This window comes from Molothrus aeneus, chromosome Z (genome assembly GCF_037042795.1).
Source record: "Molothrus aeneus isolate 106 chromosome Z, BPBGC_Maene_1.0, whole genome shotgun sequence".
NCBI lineage: Eukaryota > Metazoa > Chordata > Aves > Passeriformes > Icteridae > Molothrus > Molothrus aeneus.
Genome location: NC_089680.1, coordinates 31,070,656 through 31,091,817, shown reverse-complemented (window position 1 = coordinate 31,091,817; position 21,162 = coordinate 31,070,656). Strand labels below are relative to the sequence as shown.

Here is a 21,162-nt window from a genome sequence, read left to right as displayed (position 1 = left end):
GGCTGCCCAGGAAACTAATGGAGCCTCTGGAGACATGCAGTAAAAGTTAGCACTTTTAGTGGCACTTAGTGTTGTGGTCTATTTGGCATGGTGGTGTTGGGTCGAAGGTCGGACTCCATGATCTAGGAAGTCTTTTCCAGCCTTAATGATTCTGATTATTTTCTGCCTGTCATGCAGAATGGTAGAGTTTGTCCTTAGATAATTATGCCTTCAGAACCCTGATACTTTATATATAATATGTTCATCTGTTGTTTGAAAGTAAAATTACCTTCAGACAGAATTATTGCCTAGGTAATATATGGAATCTGTATGTTGTCAAATAGATGTACAATTAGAAATGCATGTAAAGCTTCTACAGATGGCAGAGTGCTGTTGCATTTTTTTTTAACTAGACTGGACTTTGTTTTTAAACAAACATGGTTTTCACTAGTAGTAGTACTAGTTTTTATCTTCAACCCTGGACAACTTGAGCAATCTGAAGCTGTATCAGGAACATGACAAAAAGCTGGCTGTCTTGGAGTCCCTTATTTCATATAACTTTTTTATTTCAAATGTGTAATAACTTTTTTGGTTCAAATGTGTCAGTGAGCCTCAGTTGTTTTTGAAGGAAGTAGGTGTTGAGAGCTAACAAGGGCTATAGCAAGAAGGAAATAAGAGAGTCGGTAATAGGTTTTGAAAGTGAAGAAATTTGTGTTAGTTTTAATAAGGTGTGAGATACAAAACAAAGAATACAAAAAGTAAACTCTTTTCCCCCCCACTTCTCCCCAAATTACTGTTAGGACATGGCAATTTAAACAGTATGTATTTGCATGTATTTCCTTAGGGTGTGAGATAGTTTTCCTTAAATTCTTTGTCAAATACATTACAGAATTCGACAATTCCAACCTTTTTATCCTACAGTTCTTCCTATATATTACATTATGCCAGCCATTTGATAGAGATCTCTATTCTGATGGCTAAATGTTTAAAGATTAGAGGAGAAAAAACAATCCGTTTCTGAATTTAGCAGTGCCAAGGTAACTGCTAATTGCACTAGATGAACAAGGGACTTCGTGGGTTTTGCAGGAACATTTGCTTTGGCAGTTTTTCTTTTTATTGATAAGAAGTATAGATAGGTAATACTATTTATCTGCTGATGGATCTATTCTGTGTAGCTGTAAAGCTTTTTGTAGTCCATTTCTTTTAGTGCAAGTAACAACCTGTACTTTGAATCCTAGTGTTTCTTGTTAGGAAAATGTTTATTCTGATTAAGCAAAGTGTAGGCCTCTCAAGTCCATATCCAAAACAGGCTCAGGTTTTCAACAAGTACCTTTTCACAAAGGTGAATAAACCCCCATTGCTGTTTAACTATGCTCTTTAGAAATATCATTGTGGTCTTTAGCCAAGATTCTTCACCATAATGCTGGTGGTAGATACATTTTTCTGGTTCTACAGAGGTGATATTAATGTAAAGATATTTAACTATCTTTGGTTAAAAAATAAAACTAAGCCAGCGACTGGAGTAAGAGGCAATCATTCCTTCCCTGAAATTTTGAAGGATAAATAAGATTGCTTAAATGCCTGTTAACTGTATGTGGCTTAGTCTACTTGCTCTGTCCCCCTATTGAGACACAGGCTAGGTTTTCCCTACCTGCTCAGTCCCTGCAAGGCACGGGCTTTTCCTCCCACCTAGTGGATGCTCCATGGGAGAGCCAGTTCTTGGACCTCTGCAGCAGTTTTTCCTACTGCTCATCTGCCTGGCTCATCTTCCTTAGTTAGCACTTAACCCTGGCAACACTCCCTTTTGAATTTTATACATTGTGATGATGTAATAATATTTAATATAACTATTATGCAATTTTCTATAACTGTTTAAAATACCAATGTGACTACTGCTTTCACTTGGGATCATAACTGTTCTTTTTTTTAAAGACAGAGTTGCACGAGTGCTAGCCAGACAATATGTAATGGAATTAATTCATTCTTTAAAATCCACTAGCTTTCAGAGCATGGAGCAAGTAACAACACTTCCTTTAGTGCATTGGAACTGATGCCAAAACATCAGTGCTTTTTCTGCCGGTGTCTAATAGAATGGAATTTATTAATTCTTGTACTACAGTACAGACCTTACTTGTCCCTTTCCTGACAGCCCAGATTCACGGAAGGGATAAATGTACCTTCCTCCAGACTTGCTCATAGTCCCATGACCCAAGAGTACAAGCTGGTTTAGTTTTATTACTAGGACTAAATGTTGATTGTCAGCTTGGATTTTGGTAGTTTTGTTCAGTGAAGAGTTCTATCTTTAAATGTGTTTTTGAATTTGGAATTCCTGGGGATTCCTCCTGTGCACATAACCTTAGTGTTTACTATGGAATTGCAACATATGTCACTGCTGGAGAAAGTTAGGTCTACGTGTCTTTCCTTGTTTTTGCAGTTGCAAAAAAAGGTCAGATTAGAAGCTCTTTCCTTTTAAATAGTCATCTGCACTCTGCTTGGGAGGGCTGTGAGTGGGGAATCACTATCCAGCTGCCCTGACCTGGATTCTGGAATTTTTATCTCTGCCTTCCTGCTAACTACCACGTTAGTTTTGCAACCTTAAATTTCTATTGTCAGCAGCTTCAGAACAATTGAAAAATCAGACCTATAGACCCATGATAATTGTATCTTTAATTTCAGTCCTCAGAAATGCATCCTGTACTGCCCAAAGTGTAGTGTCTGTTGTGTTCTTACTGTCTGCAATAATTTCGTAGGGTAGCCCTGCCTTGGCTCATCCATGCACTAACCCATCTTTCTGAAACATTTGCAGCAAGTCTAAAAATTGCCTTTGGAACACAGTTGTTTTATAGAGCTTATCTGCTTATTTTCCACCAAGCTTTTCATAGTACCTTTCAGCTCTTTTGTGTTACTACCTTTTCTATCTTCTGGGTTTTTTCATAAGATATTGTGTCTTGATCTCTTGGATGTTTGAGTGCAATTGAGTGTATTCTCACAGATATGTAGAGAATGAGATTAGAGTCACTGTGTCCTAATATGTGTTCCATCACCTTCTGAGTGAGCTGTATGCCTTAGAGGGAGGAGCTGCCTGCTGGTTGTGTTATGTAAAATAATAAATAATTTATAATGCTAACTGAATATATCTGCCTTGGTGAATAAACATACATTGAAGTGCTTCACAGGTGCATATTGAGACAAAATCAAAAGAATTCCCTGAAGACATGTGAGAATAATTTGCTTTATTTGATTTTTTAAGTGGGAGAACTTTGCTGTGAGTCTGTGCTTTATTCAAGGGTATTATTTTCCACTTAAGGATCCATGCGAGCAGTTACAGAGATCTGCAGTATGATTCTGCAAATACTTAGCTATTTTATTGAAAGCAGCTTTTCTGACATACTGCCTTGTTGCTGATACTAGCATCTGCTCCAGTTAAAGGATCACATGAAGCTTTGGATCATGTGGCTCTTTCCTCTTGTGTGTTGTAACAAAAGGATTAATGGATTTCATGCATTGCCTTGGAAAGCTGAAGGTGTTGCAATTACTATCAAATGCCAATTTTAATGTAGCTTTGAAGCTGTGATGTATGCATGGAATTTCAAAGAACTGCATCTTTTTACTGAGCATGGTGATTTGGCATTAGCGCTTGATGGTATGAATTGATACGACTTCTACAAGTAATTTTGTTTTCAAGCAGAGACTGTTGATTTCTATCATATGAACTCTACCAGCGTTTCCAGTTTTTATCTTGGGAAATTACAATTTGTATAAACAGAAGAAACTTTGTCTACATTCCTCTTCTCAATGTAAATGATTATTTCTACAGTGATTAGTTAAAGATGATCTGCTTTGCAAGACATAAATGCGGCAGTGACCTGCTCTCGTTTAGATGTTGCGGTAGTAGAATGGTGGGGCTTTGCATGATTCATGCTTTCTTTGTTTGTGTTCATCTGCCTGCATGTGTCTGCTGTGAGCAGGATGGCTTGTCTGTGCAGCAGTTAGAAATGAGTACTTATTTTCTGGTTCTTGTGAAAAATAAGTATTCTCAATGTAATTTTATCTTTTTTCCTTTTGACTGTTCAAATATAATTGTCTGACACAGTTTTGTGAACGTGATCTGTAAATGTACATGCTTTTGATTGTACAAACTCACGACGTGTGCTGTTCAGTCTGCTGTTCTGCCTGCTGAACTTGCTTCTCCATAACAAATAGCTAATAATGTTGCACCTTTTTGTTGGTAGACTTTGCAAGCTGATAGCTGTATCCATATAATCGTGTATGCTGTTCCATGTACAATTCTGTAGCATGGATAAATTATTTAGTGGAAAAAATAATCACAAGCATAAATGAGAAAAATAAATACTCTGCTGAAAAGCTGCCTTAAAAAAAATCAAGCTTACGTATTGAAAGAAGGGTTGGGTTTTTTTCTTTCAACTTCAGTTTTTATTATGTGAACTAAATTAGCTGAGCATTGACTGTATGCATAATATAAGAAGAAAAGGATTTAATTCAGATATGGAATATAAGGCATCAGATTTTCTACTTACAAGTTTACAATATTCTTGAAAGTTCTAAAGTAGGAATATATAAGTGTGGCTTTGACTACATCTCAAGTAAAGAAATCCAGAAATTTAGCTTCTTAAGCTTAAAGCAAGATCTTGCATAGGTGTGTTTTCCTCACTTTAAGAACAAAATAAGAAAGCACTTCTTATCTTTAATTAAAATACTCTAACCTCAGTGAAGTGGGTATTTTGGCTACATTTAAAAATTTATTTGTTCTTAAGCCATATTCTATTAAAATGAAGTTTTATCATCTTTCCTAGTGTGTACAAGTTACAGAGAAAATTAAATGAATTTTCATTGTCAAAGTGACTACAATAAAAACATATTGGGTCATCTTAAGATTTGTGGCATATGCTTAAATAAATATTGAAGATACTGATTAAACAGTGAAGTCTTTCTATATTTGTGTTTAAAAGAAATTTAAAAAGAAATGTTTCAAAGTGTTGGGTGACTCTTCTTTTCAGGTTTATGCTTATTAAATGCCTTTGAAACAAAGCAGTCGTATGCCCAAACTCTTACTTGTTACTCAAACATACATACTTTGTCCCTCTTCGCCTAAATTCTTAATTCACACTTCAAAGAACTCTTTGCTTTTCTCTGCTTTTTAACTTATCCACACTCTCCTGCCTTCTCAAAGCCTGTACAGCTCCCAATTTTTCCATAAAATGTACAACAACTGGAATTTCATAATTGCTTCTTCTTTGTTCTGTACCATTTTTTTGGTCTCCTCTCTCCCGCCCCATTGGAGTTTTCATGCTACTGCAGAATTTATTTCTGCCAAAAGTCCTTCACTGTTGTCTCTGTCTGCTTGATCAAACTCATCTGCTAACAGTATTTCATGTATTATTCTGAACCATCTGTTTATTGCTTACATCTCCTTTGCCATGCACATCATTTAGATTAACATTTAGAGGAGTTTATTTTCCTTCAGTTCCTCAGTATCTGCTTCTGTTTGACTTGTGAGGAAATTTGTCAAACTATTTTTGATCTTCTAAATGTTATTCTAATAAACAGATGAGGTTTTTTTCATTTTTTAGTTAGTTACTTTTATTGTATCCTCTCTCTTACTTTTAGTCGTACCTTGTTTTATGTAGACTTCTGTTCTCATGAAATATTAATTTCAGTCTAGTATAAATAATTTTGCCGAAGAGACCTGAAACAAGAAAACAACTTGATAGAAGCAATTGTCTGATTTTCATTGATATCTATATTGTTGCTTTTAAAAAGAAAATGGTACTATTTGTATTATTGGATGGAGTGACTGAAGTTGATTGTCTTGAGACCTGAACCATGTTTAATCCCCCAATTAATTGTAGAGTAATGCACATTTTTTTTAATAGACTGTGTGAAAGTTACTTCTTAGGAATTACATAAACCAAATTAATGAAACGTCCCTTTTTTGTACCATTAAATATATATTGCTGTGTCCTTTTGGGGACACATAATTCATGGTAGGTAACAAATTATTTTACAAATTGATTAATTGATAATAAAAAATAAGTTTATAATAACTTCACAGATACTACAATCAACATCTTAGATGCAGGCACAGTTTGAGTTGTTTAAGCCTCTACTGCAAAAAATAAGTGGATGGGTTCCAGAGAAAATTGCATTAATCTTGTTTTCAGTATTTCTGCTTTATCAAAAGCCTCAGCACTCTAGTTTTTTGTGTGGTTTGATTTTTAGACCGAATCTGGATATGGATCAGAGTCAAGTTTGCGACGTCATGGCTCCATGGTGTCTCTTGTCTCTGGAGCAAGTGGATACTCTGCAACATCCACCTCTTCATTCAAGGTTGGTGCAAAAAGTTTTCCTAATATTCATGCATAAATAACATGCAGCTGGAAAAGAAGTTACGTATGAAGACTTATTCACATAATTGTAGAAAAAACACTAAATGGCAGTAGTCCATCATACAGATGATATGGGAAGCTCTCTCATGCCTCTCACGCAATCGTCCCTTTTAAACTGAGGTGTCATCTTCTGTGGCAAGAAAATCAAACTTGTGAGTGTATTTATTAACTTTTTCTAGTTTACTCACCAAATATCCTGGGCTCCAAATGAAAACAAACACTAACTCTGTAGTTTAATGAGTGTGATATAGCCCTGCCTGACAAATTATGGCTTTCCTTGTGTCATGCATATGAATATTTAATATATGAACTGAGTGTGCTGTACTTCTGGGAGAGCAGAAAAAGAAAAACACAAGAAAAGGGAATAAAGATTGGAGCAAAGATCTTAAACTGGAGCTGACAGCTTCAGGCAAATATGTATAAAACTGGTAGCATGTAAGTTCACTTTTTATAAGGTTTTGTGGAGTGCTCTGAAGTAGCAGGTGCAGTCAAGAGAAAACATTGAGACCAGCGACAAAATGAGTAAGGAATACTCAGATATGGTTTCTTCTGACATTAACAATATTTCTTAATTGCTGATATCTAAAATGTCCTTAGTGTGCTTCAGTTTCTTCTTCATAGCTGCAGAAATATCTTGTTTAAAATTAAATTGTAGCTATACTGCATCAAGCTATTGTTGAGTATGTAGAAACATTTCACGCCTTTTTTGTTCGTGTTTTCAGAAGGGCCATAGCTTACGTGAGAAGCTTGCAGAAATGGAAACCTTTAGAGACATCTTGTGTAGACAAGTTGATACTTTACAGAAATACTTTGATGCTTGTGCAGATGCAGTTTCCAAAGACGAACTCCAGAGGGATAAAGGTAACACTGTAGCTGAAAACTCTTCCCTCCACTGACTGTAGCTCTTTACCGAGGAAACCTCTTGATACTGTTACAATACAATTTAATGTCTTATATAGTAAAATAATGTATCATAAATTAAGAATAATAAAGTGATGTATCCTAATAGTAAAGGATCAGTCATTTGCATAAATGCATATGCATGTTAATTATTTTTACTTTGGAATTCAGATTTGCTTTAAAATTTGCTTGATGTTAACCTGTAGCTGTCAACTATACAAAAGCAATGCTCTTTTTAAGTGTTTTGTTATAGAACACCAATTGCTAATTCTCACGAATTAAATTTAAATTTATTGCTGTCTCTTACCTGTTATTTTGAAAAATAAATGGAATATTAGTTTTGATAGAAACAATACACCTTAAAAAGTCAAAAGTCCTGCCTTAAGTAATGCTTCTGAGGTGTACTGGCTGGAAATAGAACACTGAATGCACACTTGAGACCATACTAGACTATGATGTGGATGCCTACATATCTCTGAATTGCTTATACCAGAGCACAGCTCGTCACTGTATCTGTGCACTCTGCTGAGGCATTTATATTCATCCCTGTGTTTGTTCTGGCAGTGTGAAACTTTCTGTAGCAATAAAACACCAGAGAAGTGCAATTCCACTTTTTTTTAAACTTTCCATTGTAGAAGATTAGATAGGTACTGAATCATGGCTCCTGCTTATCCACTTGTAACACCTAAGTATGTTGCTCTCACCAGAGAATTGAGTGCTAAACGTCAATGCTGAGCAATGTTAGATTCTGCTGTTAACTGACATTTACACTGGTACTGGTCTTGGGTCAAAAAAAAAACCAAACCCAAAAGGGAGGGAGGGGTCATGACTGTTGTTACAGGAAAAAGTGCTGGCTAAGCATGAAGACAGTCTAGATTCTTTCTTGCACTCCAAAGAACTAGAAAAGATTTCTCACTCCCATAATACACTCTCTCTCAAATCTAGTGGTAGAAGATGATGAAGATGATTTCCCTACAGTACGTCCTGATGGAGATTTTGTACATAACAGTAACAGCAGTAAGGAAAAACGTAAGTGTCTCCCAATTTTTTCAGTGATGAAAATTAGAATGAATGGTATGGTGATACATCTGGTACAAGACAGGTGTATTACGCTATTTTCTAAGCAGGAAAGGGCAAGAATAGCTATTTAAGTGTATGTGAATGGAAGTTCTTCATCACGTTATAATTCTTTAGCACTTCTAGTAATTCTCTGAGTTATTCTTAATTCACACAAATACTAATGCAAGTTTGTCAAGCTGTAATTCCCTATTCTGTGTCTAAAGTCGTTGTTGCTATAAAATTCTGTTGAAACAGCTGCATTATTCAAATATTGTGAACTGAGATTTTGTAACAGGTTATTGCAAGTGTTACCTGCTTTAGGAGTTCGGTGGAGTTCAGTGCTTTTCCACTTAGGGGTGTCCCGCTATGGTTTTCACAAGTACTATGGCTGTGGAATGGTTGAGACATCACTGTTAGTGATTCTTATTTATCATAATTTTAGAGCTTTTTTGCTGTCTTTTCATTGTTATAATGAGCAGAATTCTGATACTTGTTTTTATCATAAATGAACTAGTTATTTTAATCACTGTACCCATAAAGCAAATGTGAAGAACTCATGCAAGTCTTGCTGTTCAATAAATTTGATAGTTCTGGCCTGGAGGAAGTTGTGTATGCATTTAAACTGTATTTGCATTTTTCTTAGACCTTCTCATGTTTTCTGACTGAAATATTCTAGTGTTTACACGCTACTTGTTGGCAATTCAGTTAGTCCTAAGGTATTTCTTAGACTTGATTCACAAAGCTTAGAAGTTGCACCTCCAGTTTCAAGTGTGATGGAATCTCCCAAAGTTCTCACTAGAAATGTTTTTTAAAGTGTAAATACTTTCATGAAGAACCTAGAAAATATAGGGCAAAATAAACCTTTTCTGTGTCTTCTGTTTTGTTTTTAATTGGTTTTTGTTCCCATGTATTACGTATTTCCTTCTTGTATTTAAGTGCTTTTTCTAAAGCATATCCAAAAGTGTTGTGATGAGAGAGAAAAGGAAATGGAAGGAGCTTTTCAGCTTACTTCCAGAATTCATCACATAAGTAGATTTTTCTACTGAATACTAATTGTAATGCTGATTTCAGAGACTAAGTAGCATAACACCAAAAGTTTTGAAGCAAGTGTAAGCAGGTGTATAGTTCCACTAACCCTGTTGTCTGTATGAAACTGTACTTTTTTTTTTTAAGAACTGTTAAGTTAGATTTCAGAAAACTAAAAAGATTTCTTTAACAAATGCTAAGTAAGAGTTTAATTTTACTGCATGATTCATTTTGGAAGAGAAGTCTTTGTCAAACTCAATTTTTGTACAATCATGTAGGAGTTTCAGCTTAATTTACTGGTAGAAAATCTTTTCATATCTATGTTGTTCTGGTGCATCTGTAATATATATGCATATACGATGGGGAATGTCATTAGGAAAGTCTGTATATTTAATGGAGCTGGTCATCAAGCTTTTGGGAACTTACATGCTAGGAAATCGATACTTGGTGTTATGGATACCTGTATAAACTCACTCACTATAGCTCCCTATGGGAAATAATTCTGCAACCCCTTGCATATTGCAGAACTTCTAATTCCAGATGAGTCCTGTGTTCCATTAAATTTACTTCCCATCAATTATTTTTATGCAAATATTTATCCCCATTTCGGTTTTTCTGTGTCTCAGTCTGATTTCTAATGGCTAAATTAATTAAATATTTAGTCGCTGAGTGCTGCAAAGCTTGATTAGAAATGAATAATTAGACTCTCTGTCTTAAAGTGGAATTAAAAGTGATACAATGGGGGAAGTAGGTGTCTCAGGTTGAGACAGCCATGCTCATGTATAGGGCAGAAAAAAAAGGTCAGACTGAACTGGCAATGAAAGATTAATCTTGAACTACACCCTTTTTAAAGCTTAGCCTCAGAGCAGTTGTTAAAATTTGGTTTCTCAATTTTCAGGTTCTCTTGTTCAAATTTCTATCTCATCCTGGAAGGACTCCCAACAATCTTCTTAACCATAGCTTACAAGTGGTTGCCTGTTTATTCTGAGATGGTTCTCCTCTCAGTGGTTCAGGAAGTGAGGCATTGGTTCAACCTCTTAATTTAGCTTACTATGATATGATTAAATGTTTGAGCCTACTGTTCAAACTACTAGTGCACCAATCTAAAGCTCAAATTATTAGATTTAAGACTGACTTAAGGGGCCATATTCAAATTGACTTTTGCAATTTGTTCTCTGTGTGGGAGGAGAAAGTTAATGTAAGTATGGACATTTGTGTACTGCTCTGAAGGTGATTTTGATAGGGAAGCTTTTTCTTTTCTGTGTTCTATAGGGTCTTTAGGTGAAGAGGTAGGTAGAGTACTATGAAGTTGTTTAAATGTATTGGCCACCTTCCAATTACAAGATCTGATAATTAGAACTGTAAAAATTTTATATAAAACACCAAGGTATGGTGTCTGGCTGATCCCTATTTGCCCATTGGGATCTTATATTCAGGAATGTAGAGTCTTGATCTCTACGTGTTCCCATTCATCCCCTCAGGAAAGAGAACATATTTAGATATAAATTTCCTAAGAATAGGAAGAGCAGGAGTAACCTACTTAAGGAACCACCTTGAATATGGAAGACGTCTTTTGAACTGGAACTATAAAGATGGAAGTGTTACAAAGGCTGAAGAAGAGAAATTTGATGTAAATTACAGCAGAGATTTATGCTGGATTTTTGTGCTTTGAATGGAGGAAAAATATTGTTGAAAAACTGGGGTTGTTCTTAAAGAAAAACTAATCATATTGATCCTATTGCAATCCACAGAGGATAACAACAGTAGGCATCAAGAAATGGACATGAACACAAATATTTGTTTTTCACGTAGAATTACTTAAGTGACATAATGTGTTAACGGAGCATAAAATGGAAAAAAAATGGAAGAACATCTTTCTACCTACTCTCTTTAGAATACTTTCCTGTTTCTCTGGAAAACAGATTTGATCAAACAGTGGGAAGGTGTTACCAGCAGAATCTTGGGAACAAGAAGGGAAACACCTATCCTAACAGACACAAAGGTCTAGGAGAGAAAAGCTAAAGAGCTATTGAAAGTCAAAGAATGGTATGAAGAATTCTTTTTATGAAACAAAAGAGAAAGCAAGTCAGCAATAGAGAGCGTAGATGGGATAATGAAAAATAAACTGCTTGGAAGATGTTGAAATTGATGTTACGGTGGGAGACAAAATTATCCTGCTTTTTTCAGTTGATGGCATGCAGTTTGATAACCAAAGAGCAGTTGCAGCAGTAAGAACTCTTTCCTATTAGTCTTTACCTTTAAACATAGATCTCCAGATGCCTGGTTTAATTTTGAAATAATCAATTTGTAGCTGACATGAAAAAAAGTGTAGAAAAGGAATCAGAAATGTGTTTGGTCTCTCCAAATAGAAAATCTTCTCACAAGTATTTGTAAAATGTCAAAGCTCAGTTGTTCCTGAGGTGAGGGTTGAGGTCATCTCCCTACATGCTTCAGAAAGACAGATACTTCCTGTGATTAGGAATGAATCAAAATACTTGTATCCATCATAAGGAATCAGTTCAGTGACCATCTCTTTTAAAAAAAAATTAAAATCTTCTGCAAGATTTTCATTTTTGCCCATAATTGTAATGACTGAAAAAATTTGGGCACTGACTTTAAGTCTGCAGCTCTTCATCTGAGACTAGTCATTAAAGAATGGCTTAGGACTGTACGGAAGTGTTAATAAGATGTGGCTGAGACCTCAAAAGGGACAAAAGTTCTATCTTTTCCAGAAAATTAAGCTGTGTTGCTGTATTTCCCTTAAATTCTACTGCAGAGATTTCTGAAATTATTTATATAGTGTTGCAGCTAGTGGCAGTTTCTTCAGCATGTCTGCATATTTCCTAAGTGAGAGAGAAAAATCACATCTGCAAGCATTATAGCTGTGCTGTTAAGCCTGCATGTGAACCTAGCCTACACCAACAGGAGGAATTATTAGTGTGAAACCATCTTTTTCAGTTGTGAAGTATTATGGGCAATGTTCTTGTATAATTTTAATTATTTTCAGTGGAGACACTCCTTGCCAGCTTATGCCACTGTCAGTGTCAGTCCCCTCTGTGTTCCCTCTGCAGCTGTTGGGGAGGGAGAGCTGGTCTGCTCATTATCATTTCTGAAACAATTTTTTTGTTCTCTTGCTTTTCTTTTTTTTTTCTTCCAGCCCCCATCATTTTCACCTTTTAGAGAATGTTCCCGATTAACATTTAAAATAAAAAAGGTTGTATTCTACCATAGTATGTCTGCTTCTTGAGGTATTTGGAGTTGTGTGTAGTCCGTAATTACTTGTTTGAAAATGACTTTGATTCCTTTTGAAAGGGGGGCATGTAAAACCTCTAGAGACTTAAACCACTGCTGAAGACCATGTGATGATTGCTTTCCATTCCCTAAGTGCACACACTGTTCTGTCATTACAGAATGGAACCGCTTGAAAGTTCTGCTTTGCTCTTGCAGACAAATAAACTTACTCAAAAATTAATTGGTACTTTTTAAACTGTAAAAGTCATATGTTGACAAACTGACAGACTGGAGGAAAAAATTATGTCAGTCCAGGTGATAAGTCAGGAGCTTGCTCTTTGGCAATAGCAGGAGTTGCTTTAACTTCAGTTCAAACTTGGGTTCAGTCAGCTTCAACTTGAGTGTTACTTCTGCTTTGTAATATTTTCTGACATTCATGTGCAGTGCTTGATATGTTATTATGTCAACCTACGTACCAGTATGACATATAATAGGTACCTTCTTTTTTGCACACATTTTAAATGACTTGTTTAAATAGCCTTAGCAACAGATGGCGTGGTTGACAGCTTAAAGCAGTTCTTGGAACTGTAAGACTCACAGTACTTGGAAAATTCAGCACATTTGATGCTTTTATCTTATACCTTTTTACTTTTAGGTTTTAAAATTTGTAATTATATGCTTAAAAGAACCTTGAATTATACATTTTGGATTTGATGACATTTTGAAATTGTTCCTTTCTCAGTGCTGAGTCTGATACGTTTTAAGGTTGCTCTGTGTTAATTAGGCCCCATTTCAAGCTGTCAAACTGCTATTGTTACAAACTATTACCACTCCCTCCACCCACATGATTTGCAGAGTGCAGAGTAATACAGCATTACAAGCAGGCTTGAAATACAGTGTAGCAAGATGAAGCTGCAAGGATCTGTTTCGCCTTTTGAATATTTTTCTTTATCCTGTGGATAACTGTGGACATTATTATCACTTCAGAATTTTATTTTTAAATTAACTTTGTAGCCAGTCTGTTGTCTTCAAATATCACATATCCATGTGAGGTGCTTATTTGATTAAGGCAGCTATCAGTGATCTCATATATGTGTTTTTAGTGTTTCCACATGTGACACCCAAAGGAATTAATGGCATAGACTTTAAAGGAGAAGCTATAACTTTCAAGGCAACTACTGCTGGAATCCTTGCTACACTCTCTCATTGTATTGAACTCATGGTAAAACGTGAAGAAAGCTGGCAAAAAAGGCTAGATAAGGTAAGATCATTTTCCTTTTACTTTTGTTGAAAAAAAAAAAGTTTCTTTAGCTTGAAATTGAAATTTCAAATAAGTTATTACTAACTCCGGTACTCAAACAACTGCTTTTATTTTTATATACAACATTTATTAATTTCAGGTGCTTAAATTATTAACCGTATAAAATGTTAAGGAGCCTTGTTCTGAGTGGTGATATAGTGTTGATATAGTAGCTCTTTTCATCATAGTCTTTTTTTCACAGCACTTATTCAGATAGTAGTCCTATAGTCTTTATATCTGTAAAGAATCTGAAATTATCTCATAGTAGTAAGTGTATTGCTTACAGCCTTCTGACATAGACTTAATTATCCATGCATGCAAAATGATGTGCAAGTCTCTGAAATGGTTTTAGTATGATAAGAGGTGGTGATAATACTGGGGAGAACAACGAATTCTAACTTTATATGTCTCCTCAAGATAAAATTATTTCACTGTCCTCTAAGAGACTGTTGAGATTAAGTTATACTTTATATAGTTAAATCTTCTGTATCGTGTTAGAGTATCTGTTATTCTAGCCAGTGATAGTCCATTCTGAACCTACTCAACCAGTGTAACAGCTCTAAAGGAGCTGTCTGAGATCTGTTGTTGGAGGCATGGCAGGCCGGAGTTCAGGCTTTAATTTTTAGAATCCTACCATTGCTGGCTGGTGTGCGCTGCAGCTGTCCTTCTGTTCTCCTTCCATGTTTTGATGTCACATATACCATGTATCAAATCTTACTCTATTTAGTGATACATTTTTCAAAGAATGAACATATTCAGACTTATTTGAATCCTTGACCCTGTCTTCTCTGTTGTTTGTGCATATGTCAAAGGCCTGGCCCTGTGTCAGTGTATTGTGACTTCTGTCAACAATTCTTTACTGGTTCAACTGAGCATTGGAAGAATTACAGTAGCCTGTTTATAAGATCATAGGGGAGTTCAGGTTAGATAGATACCTCAAGAACTCTCTCTTGTCTAACCTTCATCTTAAAGTAAGGACAGTTTGAGTCAGACCAGGTTGCTTTATCAAGGCTCTAGACAGCCCAAATCTTCTAAGCAGGTCTGCTCCTCATCTGTTGTTAGAATGAAAAAGTTTTGCCTTATATCCTGTTGGAGTAAGTTTTCTTCCAGTATCTGATGCTTATTTTTCAGCCTTCTCCTGTGAACCGTGAGGAGACTGGCTCAATTTCTTTATTAGTTTCTTAAACATATCAGAAGGATACTGTTAGATGCTACAGCAAAAGCCTTCCCTGTGCTGGACAAACACTCTTCATTTGTGTTGATGAGACTTTCCTTAGAGCATGTTTTCCTTGCCCGTACTACAGTATATTATAATAAGGAATAATATGTTAAAATATAATTTGAAATTATTTAGGTTTGGGTTTTGTCACTTTTTTGTTGTCTTGTGAACTAGCTTTAAAGCACTTGTGGAAGAAGCAAGTGGTTAGCAAATTCAAGGCTCAATTTCACTTGAGTCTCATGGGACTAATGTCTCATACAGTAAGAGTAAGTACATTTTAAAGGGGCTCACAAACTCCTTTCAACTTCTTTTCCCGGGAATTAAAAGGGAAAAGCTCCTGAAACCTGAGAGTTTTCAACTTGCTCTGCTTTGGCAGACTTGCAATTTTCAAAAAGGCCCATTTGTCAATGACATTTTCTGGGGTTTAGAAGACACTTAGGGTATTAAGTACCTTAATTAGTTTATAAAGTCATTACTTTGTATTCCTCCCTTTGCTCACCTTTTGGAAGAGGAGATTTTTTTCTTGAATGAAATAACTAGACTTGTGGTGGGATAGCCTTGGCAGAGAGTGAAATGCTCACCACCTATTCAGCTGGATTAGGTAGAAGAGTAGAATGAGAAAGCTCATGGGTCAAGAGAAAGACAGGAAGATTGCCCCCTGGTTTTTGACATGGCAGAACATTCTGGACACATGGAAAATCAATTTGTTGCTGATTTAAAATAACGGGAAGTTAATGGGAAACAGAAGGACAAACAGTAGAATAAGTTATCTTGCCCCTTTCCCTGAGATCAGCTTCATTCCTTCCCTGTTGGCTCCTCTGCCAGAATCATAAAATCATTAAGGTTGGAAAAGACTTCAAACCTTATCAAGTCCAATGGTGCACCAGTAAACCATGTCCCTGATTGCCACATCTACACCTCTTTTAACATTGCCAGGCTCAGTGATACCACCACTTGCCAGAGCAGGGCAGTCTGTTCCAATGCTTGTCTCCCCTTTCAGTGAAGAACTTCCTGATGATATCCAGTCTAGCCCTCCCCTGCTGCAGCTTGAGACTGTTTCCTCTTCTGCTTGTGCTTGTTAACTTGGGAGGAAAGACCAACCCCACCTGGCTACAGCCTCCTTCCAGGCAGTTGTAGAGAGCAATGATGTCTTCCCTGAGCCTCCTTTTTTCCAGACTAGACAGCCCCAGCTCCCTCAGCCACTCCTCACAGGAATTGTGCTCCAGACACTCCATCAACTCCATTGCTCTTCTCTGGACAGCATCTTGATGTCCTTCCTGAACTGAGGGTCCCAAAACTGAACACGGGATTTCAGGTGTGGCTTCACCTCTTCTGACTTTATACAGGGGGCCAATCCCTGCCCTGCTCCTGCTGGCCACACCATTGCTGATCCAGGCCAGGATGCCATTGGCCTTCTTGGCCACCTGGGCACAGCCTGGCTCATGTTCAGCTGCTGTCACCAGCACCCCCAGGTCCTTTCCAGCCACTCTGCTCCAGCCTGTGGAGCTGCCTGGGGTCGGTGTGACCCAAGGGCAGGACCCAGCACTGGGCCTTGTGGAACCTCTCTTTTGGAACCACTGGCCTCAGCCCATGATCCAGCCTATCCAGATCCCTCTGCAGAGCCTTCTTGCCCGCCAGGAAGCAGCAGATCAGCACTCCCACCAAGCTTGGTGTCATTTGTGAACTGCCTGAGAGTGCACTTGATCCCCTTGGCCTCATCATCGTAGAGATATGAACCACGACTTGCCCAAATACTGAGCCCTGCCAACAGCAGTGGTGGAAGGCTACCACTATCTGGGCCCAGCCTTCCAGACAGATGTTTCTTAAGTAGTGAAGAGTATACTCAGCCAAACCCTGGGCTGCCATTTTCTCCAGGATATTGCTGTGGGAAATGGAGTCAAAGGCTTTAGTGAAGTCTAGACAGACGACATCCACAGGCTTTCCCTCATCCATTAAGCAGGTCACCCTGTCATAGAAGCTCAGGTTGGTAAGGCAGGACCTGCCTTTCACAAACCCTGGCTGGCTTGGCTGATTGTTCAGTACACAAGTGTGCTCTCACTTGAGGTAGTATGCTCCATAACCTTACTTACTGCCTGCTAGCAGCAGGCAGTGCAGGGTGAGGAATGTTGCATTTGCAATTAGTCCAAAACTTCATCTTTTCCATTCCTTCCTCCTCATAGATTTTTTCCAGCTCTAGTGCCTCCATTGGTGACAGCCCTCTGGGAAAACAAATCTTTTGCAATGTAGATCTTCATGGGATGTGGTTCCTTCAGGAAATACCCCTGCAGTTTGGACATACATATTCTCTGCCCTGGAGATGCGCCTCCTCACCTCCTCATCTTCTTGGTCTTGGCATCTCCATGATTTCTCACTTTTTCTTCCAATTCTTCTTTCCACAGAGTGTTTTTTATTCCTTTTTTTTTTTTTTCCCTCAGAGATGTGTCACATGCATGGTGGTTGGGCTAACCTGTGTGTTGCAGTGAGTCTGTTTTGGAGTTGGCAAGGGCCACCTGTGTCTGCCACAAGGCAGCCTCAGTCTTCTCCCATAAATGCTACCCATGTGAGCAGCACCTTGATGTCTACACCCTTAATTACAGCAATTGACTGTATTCATACCTCTGCTACCATTATTCCAGAGTGGTAGAGCTGCTTTTGGTTTAGTTTTATCTTTTCATTTTAGTGCTTAAACATCACTTTTTAAGAGTAACTTTTATAACTATGGGCCTGATCAAGAGACATTGCTTTCCACGTGGTAGATAGGTGTGGTGTAGATCTTTGTCCTTTTGATTTTCTTGAATCTGTCTGTAAACTTCTCTAAAAAGGAAATAAATATTGTGCGATGATAGAAGTACAGGATATATGATTAGTTTTCTTACACTACCAAAACAGTCAAATGTCCAGAATGAAATTGATGTGTATTGTAGTATTATCTAAAGTTATTGTAGTTACAGCTTTTCTTTCCACCTTTTATAATTAATTAGCTCTTAGGATCTTGAGCTTGACTTTTTGTCTCCAGTACAGTATATAATACAGTGAATGTATTTTAAAACACTTTTCTTAAAATATATACACATTTTATACACAAAGGATTTTGTCATTAGTATTTGATCCACTGTTTTACTTGCAATGAAGTCTTTGTGATGATGCTTTTCATGTTGTCTTGACTGCTACAGCATTTTTCTGTTTTTGTTTCTGCCTTCTCTAATATTATTGCCAGGAGAAACTGGCAAATTTGGAGAGTCGTATTTTGACACGTGAATTGTAACTAATTTGCAGATTGAATTACAGAAAGTATGGGGATTTGGAGTGAGTGGGAGAAGGAGTTGTGTTTTAGGTGGGGGTCTGTTTTGTTTTTTATTCCAAATCTGGTAACATTTCTGTACTTTTCTCAGTGACTTTTGCTCAAGTCATGCTTTATGTATCTTCAGGACTCTCCAGTTCCTTTCAAAAAAGATAATCATGCAAAATTTTGTGACACCTGTTAGCAGGTACTGCCTCTTTGATTGCTTCAGAAAGGAAAAGCCTACAGTCACAATTAAGGACAATATTGTCTCCATCAAAATGTTGTGGTGGTTTGTTTGTGTGTGTGGGGTGTGTGTGTGTGTGTGTGTGTGTGTGTGTGTGTGTGTGTGTGTGTGTGTGTAAAACTATGCTACTTTGTTCTACATCAAAAGTATTCCCTAACTGTAAATGGGAAAATGTGTTTGAGGGAATGTTAGCACCAAATTCCCAGTTCGTAAATTTGTCTTTTCAATATTGCTTTAGGGTTTTCCACTGAATCTTTAAATTTCAGTTTGGGTTGCTGAATAATTAAACCCATATCTACAAGAAGCGTGTGATGTCCACCTGTTAGACTTAACTTGATTTCATCTGAAGTGATTTTGAAAAGGGACAGAGAAACATCTTGCAAAAAAAGCTGATTTTTCAGAAGCTATTTCAGAAGTGTTTATAGCTTTTTCACGGAAAATATCTGGCAGTATGTGGAATTTGTAGAGGCAATATTAGACTTAGTCTGATTTTGGCATTACAATTATTTTATTCAAAATAGACAATGATATAGTCACCATCAGGTTTCTACATAGACTGGCACCTAATACAGTCACAACCTGTTACTGGACAAGGGTATCAAGTTGTGCTCTCTGCATGGAATCCACAAAATTATTCACGTTGCCCTAATTATAGATACAAACTTGTTAGTGTATCACTACATTCAGCATGTTAGCTTTTTACCAGTTTTAGTTTTACCCTTTGTTATCCCTGCCCAAGTATCTGTGTCAAGGAAGTTTATATGAAGTGTCAGATACAAAGTATGACTCCCAATGAAGCATGAACAACTATGCTTAAACTAGAAACCAGTTTTTGCTTGCTGATCTGGTTTCTTCCACATGACTTAGAAGGTATCCTCAAGGTAGCTAGTTCCCCAAACTTTCTATTATATATGCATGTATATTGGCGCATATGATGCATACATGCAAATAAACTCAGAAATTCATCAGCTTTGCAGTTGCTGCTTGGAGAAAACACTACCCTGGCTGTTCCATTTATTGGCATGTTGACATTTCATTTTTGCTGCATTAAATGGTCATGTAATTTTACAGGAGACAGAGAAAAGGAGAAGAATTGAAGAAGCATACAAAAATGCTGTGACAGAACTGAAGAAAAAGTCCCACTTTGGAGGGCCAGACTATGAGGTATGAATTTTACTTTAGAAATTTTTTATAACACTGTGACTTTTTCAGGTGCCCACTAAGCCGCTCTACTGCTCCCCTCAGGTGGATAGGGGAGAGAAAAGACAATGGAAGTCTTCTGGGTTGAGATATGGACAGGGAAAGGTTACTCACCAATTGCTGACAGAGGCAAAACTCAGCTTGGGGAAATACCGCTTAATTACTAATCAAATCTTAAAACTACCCTTTCACTACCCCTCTCTTTTTCCTGGGTATAACTTCACTTCCAAATTTTCTACCTTCTACCCCTCAGCTGTGCAGAGAGAAAAGGAATGGGGGTGGTGGTCAGTTCATCTCACATTGTCTCTGCCACTCTTTCCTTGTCACAGGGAGCATTCCTTACACTCTTACCCTTCTCCATTGTGGGATTCCTCCCACAGGAGACAGTTCTCCATGAACTCTTCCAACAAGAGTCCGTCCCATGGACTGCAGAGTTCTTCATGAACTGCTCTGTGTGAGTTTTCCCCACAGGATGCAGTCCTTCAGGAACAGGCTGTTCCAGCATGGGTTCACAGTCCCGACAATAAACTTGTTCCAGCATGAGCTTCTCTCCATTGGGCCACAGGTCCTGCCAGAAGCCTGCTCCTGTGTGGGCTTCCCACAGGATCACATGATTCTTTGGGCATCCACCCGCTCCAGTGTGGGCTCCTCATTGGGCTACAGGTGGATTTCTGCTCCTTCATGGACCCTCCATGGGCTGCAGGGGAACAGCTGTTTAACTGTGGTCTGCACCAGAGGCTGCAGGGAAATCTCAGCATGTGGAGCATCTCCTGCACCTCCTTCTTCACTGACCTGGTACCTACTGAGCTCTTTCTCTCACATACTCTCACTCCACTCTTCTCTAGCTGCAGTTTTTTTCCCCCTTTGTTAAATACAGTATCGCAGAGATGATGGCCATGGCCTTGGGCAATGGCAACAGCAGGTCCATCCTAGAGCCAGCTTACACTGTCTCAGTTGGACATGGGGGAAGCTTCTGTCAGTTTCCCACAGAAGCCACCCCTGTAGCCACTTCAGCTACCAAAACCTTGCTACACTAATACAATACACATTTAAGATTTGTTTGTTTCTTAAAGAGGAAAAGTGAAGTTTCACAAGCCAGTGCAAGCATGATTTACAAGTGTGTTCATGCCAGACTTACTTTTTCACCTTGGAAACTGAAACTGTATAAAGAATCTCAGTCCTTAATTTCTTGAGCGGAAATATATCTTAACCTTTGATGTTTTGCCTTTGTCTGAAGTATGTTTCTTACAGATATTTCTGTTGGTTTTTTCTTACTTTCTCATACATTTGATACTGCTTAAATGTAATTGTACT

The 21,162-nt window shown here is 37.6% G+C and overlaps 1 protein-coding gene across 3 annotated transcripts in view; it reads left to right on the top strand.

The window, feature by feature from the left end:
• The window catches only part of CERT1 (ceramide transporter 1), a 79,860-nt gene that overhangs the window by 45,301 nt on the left and 13,397 nt on the right, over nt 1-21,162 (top strand). For 2 of the 3 annotated variants that reach the window (XM_066569053.1, XM_066569052.1), the window contains exons 4-8: nt 6,220-6,327; nt 7,109-7,247; nt 8,232-8,315; nt 13,706-13,863; nt 19,720-19,812. In XM_066569053.1, the coding sequence (XP_066425150.1) occupies nt 6,220-6,327; nt 7,109-7,247; nt 8,232-8,315; nt 13,706-13,863; nt 19,720-19,812 (582 nt within the window). Of the gene's footprint in view, nt 1-3,554; nt 3,623-6,219; nt 6,328-7,108; nt 7,248-8,231; nt 8,316-13,705; nt 13,864-19,719; nt 19,813-21,162 lie in introns of those variants that run through there. The other variant, XM_066569054.1, reaches the window with a different exon arrangement.